We start from the raw sequence: 6,066 nt of genomic DNA on the forward strand, positions 1-6,066 counted from the left end.
ATATGTATATATATATATATATATATATATATATATATGTGTGTGTGTATGTGTATATATATATTTACATATCTATATATGTATGTATTGTATGTATCTACAATTTGCTTCAATATTAACCTTATGTGCGTTCAATATAATAGTAATGCGTTATACCATAAACAAATATTATTTTCACACATACTATGATTTAATCCTAAAGACCTCCACCGTCATCATCTGTTACCAAAAGAGGCACAATGACCAAAATCCCAACAACTGTGCTGATTGTAATAAATAGGAAAGTCCAGAATAGTAATTTGTCAATGACGAGTGCCACTTGTTTCCATTCGTCCATAATTGCAGTTTGATTGTCTTCTTCGTCGCTTTTAGCAACCAGAAGCCTCAAATACTTGAGAGCCTCCTCTGAGAAAAATGATCGACGATCGTGCTCCGGAAGGTCACTCCCGTTGTCTCCGGCGAAAGGGTTCTGCGCTCTCGTACTGGAAAACTCTGTCCTTATATCTGATAACATTCCAATTTCCCTTCTATATGGTTTCGGATTTGTTGAAACACTCACCTCGTTCATTAACTTCGTACACATCTCAGTCGGGTCGGCAAGTCTCTCAGCAGCAGCAGCGCTTGGTTTCATGTTGACTCGACGACGTCGGGAGAACCGACATACAGGTTTGCAGCGACATCGTAGGAAACTCGATAGGCCTTTCAAAACGAAACGCCGCACCCACGGTGGGACCTCACGCTGATTCGGGACGCAGTGGTGAAGTTTCATTACCATTACTGATAAAACTACAGACACCGATGACATGGCCATTGAGACGGTTAGATAAATACCTGCGGAAAAAAAAAGACATAAAATGTTATTATGTATGTAAAAAATATAATAAAAATGCTATCAAATACACTACAAAAAACTTCATATTTTTTAGCGATGGCTTCAAACTGGGTACTAGGCAAACATTTTAGTCCATACACGTGGATGGTGTGCTGGCATAATCAATAGGATAACAGCCAAAATAGTAGATGGCATTTAATTTCGTCCCTTTGCGATCTAAGTTCAAAAGTATCGAAAGTTACCGGATCAATAAATTTATGCCTCAGTCAAGTACAATATTCAATTTAATCACTCTTTAGTGTGTGTGTGTGGCCTTGTGGTAATACCAGAAATTACTACAGAGTTAAGGAGTGTACAGTATTTGATTCTGATCCAACATGGCGTCTCCGTAGATAACACTCCTGTTCAATAGTAATTATTACTAAATCCTCACATACTTACTCTCATTGCTCTAACTCTAATACACACACACATGCTTGTTTGTGTGTGTACGTACATATAATTAAATACGTGTGTTTATCTTTCTGTAATAATAACAGTTAGAAATTTTCCATATCAATTATACCTGCTAATTGTAGTCTAGACCCAGACTAATAATTCAAATTATTATTCACATGTAATAAGTTTAAAACGCTAAACATATGACAGATGTGATTATAATTTTCCCCTGAAAATGTAGATAAATATACACCACAATTCTGTGTTATGTGTATGTGTACTGTCTATAGTAATTGGGGAATTTAATTACAATATGCAAACATACAAAGAGATGTAAAACTAATTAGAGTAGAATTTATTAAGACAATTATTTCCAAAAATGTTTAGCGTCAGTTGAAATGTTTGTTATTATATATGTATGCTATTCTTTCCTTTATTTGTTTCAGTCATTTGACTGTGGCCATGCTGGAGCACCACCTTTAGTCGAGCAAATCGACCCCAGAACTTCTTCTTTGTAAACCTAGTACTTATTCTGTCGGTCTCTCTTTTCGAACCGCTAAGTGACTGAGACGTAAACATACCAGCATCGGTTGTCAAGCGATGTTATGGGGACAAACACAGACACACAAACATATACGACGGGCTTCTTTCAGTTTCCCTCTACCAAATCCACTCACAAGGCTTTGGTCGGCCCGAGGCTATAGTAGGTGACACTTGTCCAACGTGCCACGGCGTGGGACTGAACCTGGAACCATGTGGTTGGTAGGCAAGGTACTTACCACACAGCCACTCCTGTGAATGTAGCTACTTATGTACTATAGATTAACGCTAATATTAAGAAAAAATTAGAGACGCCGAACTTAAGCCGATATTGTCTTGAAGCTGTAAAAATATTTGAGCTCAACATTGTAACCTCTTCACTGTAACATATATATTTATTGTGCCTAGCTGTAGTTTATTAGATTTTGGTAGCCTTAATAAAGTATTTTTTGGCTGTATAATTAATGATAATTTGCAGGAAATTGTTCACTATTAGAATATTTTATTTAGCAGTACAAAACTCCAGATTTCCACTACGGAGAAGATCCTACAGTATATTCTATGTATATATTTATATTTACGCATCTATCTGTGTAGTCAGTTCAAACAAAATTCCGGTCTCTATCATGGCAGCGGGAACTAGAGTTTGTTGTCTGTATATGTAAATATTTATACTGCAATTTATATGTATCTATTTGTACTATAGTTTCATCTCTGTTAACATCAGTCCATCCTGCATTATAATTTTGCTTGTCCCAGTTTATCATGAATTGAGACAAAAGCATAAAAGTGGACTTGAAATTGATTAGCTCTTTCTAAGAAACTAGAAAGCCGAAACCAACATAGTATGTTTCTCGGGAGGAACGCTCCATACAGACACAAATAAATACATTAATAGAAAAGTTGTTGTTACATAAAATTAAAAAAAAGTATGTCAATTATCAACTATAATATTTAATACTTAAATGTCTAGACTAAAGATGCAACATTGAATTTATTCATTTCTTTGCTATTATTATTATTATTATTATTATTATTATTATTATTATTATTATTATTATTATTATTATTATTATTATTATTATCGAACAAGCAATTAGACAATAAGTGTAATATATAATATGCCCGAGAATAGTAGCCATAACGAGAAAAAGCTGGAATTAACGGAGATGAAATTACATCTAAATGTCTATAAACAATACCAAAAGTAACAGTGGCCACCATGACATTAATCATGGCAAGAAAATATCAGATAGTATTTCATGTGCCTTGAGATTTCTAGGAGAATATTTTTAAAAATTAATTCTAATGTGCATTTAATTCAAGAAGATATTTATCTTTGTGGCAATTATATATTACTAAAAGCCATTATTTTATATTCATTTATGTACAGTCTCTCATTGCAACATTTAAGTAGACATTATGTGTATGAGATTGTGTGTGCATGTTGGGGACTCTGAGTGTGTTTGTCTAATTTTGTGCGTGTATATATGGCATTTATATGCTGAGTCCGGAGATAGGGGTTGTGGCCATTCTCTGCGCAGGATCCCCTAGACCGGTGAGATTCATGTTATTAATTTTGTCCTTGAAATTTTGCAAGTCAAAACCTGCACGAAATGCATGAGCACAGAGGGTGTTCCAGAGATCGAACGCTATGGAAAATGAAGGAATTGCTTCAGTGTTTGATACGGGTAATGGAATGGGTAAGTAGTTTGTGCGTACGTGTGCAGGTACATCCCTTTCAAATTATTCCTACAGATTTTCTATAGAATTTAATGCCAGGACTGAAAGTTACGGTGTTTCGTACACGAATACATCTATGTAAGCAATGCGATCGTAGGTAGGAAAATAGGCAATGGGTGTCTTTGCATATTTCAGGAGTTATTGCTCCTTCCTCAGCGCCACATCCAACCCGCTTACCATCCAAGAACACATTCCTTAAATAGCCACTAAGTTTAGTGGGGCTACACTATTGCAACGACCAAACAACATTCCTGGCAACACGTACGTACATATTAATTGCATACATATAAAACATTGTCTTTCATTTTGCAACCATAATATATTACTAAGTATATTAAAGGTTTTATAAGTTTATACTCAGTACTACTTTTTGTGTTAGCAGTGCGATTCAGTCACGTTTATATTATAGTTTCAAAACGAAATACGTTATCCCTACCAGCAATTAAGATGCATGTATGGATGTATGTATATATGTGTATATATATACACGCACACACATATATATATATACACACATACTTACACACTTATATATGTACACTCACATATATACATATCTATATATGTATATATATATATATGTGTGTATGTGTATGTATATGTATATATTACAACAAACATTTCTTTATAAAAAATATTTTATATAAGAAGCATAATTACCAATGAGAGGTACAAATTCCGATGTGGGTGGCATACTGTCAGCTACAAGTAGCATGAAGACTGAGTACGATAGAAGAACTGTGATGCCGAGAGTCATTTTCTCACCGGCGTCTGGTGGAAGGGCAAAGTTTAACACACTTAGTATGTTTAGCCAGAAACATGGAGCAATAATGTTTAGCACGTAGTACAGAACTCTGCGACGAATGACCAAAACAACGGTAACGTCGGGATACACGGCGTCACCGATTGGGTACACTGTCTCATTACGAACAATTTCAAACCTGCTTAGTCGCCACTCTCCATTTGTCACATAACTTGACACGTCAACGAAATCAGCCTGGTTGAGAAGATCAACTTGAGCCTTGTCATATGTCCATGAACCAAATTTCAGTTTGCATATTTGTGTATCGAAAGGAAAATATGTAATGTCCACTTTACATGAGCTTCGTAGCCGCACGGGTGGTGACCAGAATACATTTCCGTTATCATGTACCATTGCATTCACATTCATAAATCCAGTTGTGTAATCGTCAGCACTGAAATAAAGGCAAAAAGAAAATAAAGTATTGTACTAATGTTAAGGTTATTAAACAATAATGTTTTAATTTGGTACGTAGCTACATTTGACATAAATATACATAGTAATAAACTGTGAATTATTGTATTGTCGCCAAGAGCATTAAAGAAGAGGCCAACATTATAACGGTTTGAAAACAAATGAAAACAACTAAATTATTTACCTTAGTGTTTCACCGGCCACATATCTGGTAAATGCCTATTTTTGATTTTTTATGTTGTTTTGTTTTAGGTTAGCAATTCTCTTGGGACCATTGATCATTATACGTTAAGTGAAACAGCCTGAAATCAAAAAGACTCTGCACAACTAGTACTAATGCGTTCCCCACATCACAAATCAATACTGGTTTCTTTTTATTTACTCCGATGTATCATATTTTTGAAAAGTGTTCATTTTGATGTTACAATGTGCGCCAACAAGTACTAAAGCAGAACACCTGCAATTACTGTAATAGCTTGCAATACGATATTTGAAGATTCCGATAATTGTTCTTACGCATATATTACTTTCAAAAGATAAACATAAATTTCTTAATTCTGAAATTATCGATGAGAAAAGTTTTAACATTTCTTTATTGCAAAAAGCCTTAGTGATTCATAATCACTAGCTGCATACTCATTACCTGAGGTGAGTATTCCTCATTCCATAATACAAATTACCATACAATGAACATATATAATAATTTATGAATGAACACAGATTGAGATAAGAATATCTATCTTTTCTATTATTCTTCAGAAGTCGACAGCTTAAAATAACAGTCAAGAAATGGTGTTGCTTTAATCTACAATACCCTCGGTCAATATTTGTCAGTCTTACACTAATGCTAGAAATTAATATCTATTATAAAGTAACAACCACTACTCCATTACTCGCCATTATTTGACCTAATAACACTGTAACAAAACTAATACACATGTCTTATAAGACACCAGTAATTCACTGTAATTATTGAATCTCTGTTCCAAATTTTAAGCAAGATATCTATTATTTACTAAATAAATAATTATAGCTTCCGTGTAAGAAACACAACCTGTAGGCTCCATTCATCATGAAATGCTAATTCGGTCAATAACAGCTAAGCTGATAGCAGTTACATTTCAGCGTAAGAAAGATAAAAGTTTGATTTCACGAATTTCAAAATTCAGTAGAATATTTACCACTTCAGGCCTTAAACTTTTGCACATGATGAATTGTTTTAACATCATAGCCGCATTCACATTCTCTCTCCTACTATTTGCGTGCATATATATATATATATATATATATATATATA

General features: G+C 34.2%; 1 protein-coding gene across 1 annotated transcript in view; it reads right to left on the reverse strand.

The window, feature by feature from the left end:
- Positions 1-47: 47 nt before the first annotated feature.
- LOC106876626 (neuronal acetylcholine receptor subunit alpha-10) overlaps positions 48-6,066 on the reverse strand; it is a 428,202-nt gene continuing 422,183 nt past the window's right edge. The window contains exons 4-5 of the mRNA XM_052966106.1: positions 4,214-4,749; positions 48-831 (exon numbers count right to left, since the gene is read on the reverse strand). Coding sequence (XP_052822066.1) covers positions 197-831; positions 4,214-4,749 — 1,171 coding nt within the window. The 3' untranslated portion in view covers positions 48-196. The remainder of the gene's footprint in view (positions 832-4,213; positions 4,750-6,066) is intronic.

This window comes from Octopus bimaculoides, chromosome 3, assembly GCF_001194135.2.
Source record: "Octopus bimaculoides isolate UCB-OBI-ISO-001 chromosome 3, ASM119413v2, whole genome shotgun sequence".
NCBI lineage: Eukaryota > Metazoa > Mollusca > Cephalopoda > Octopoda > Octopodidae > Octopus > Octopus bimaculoides.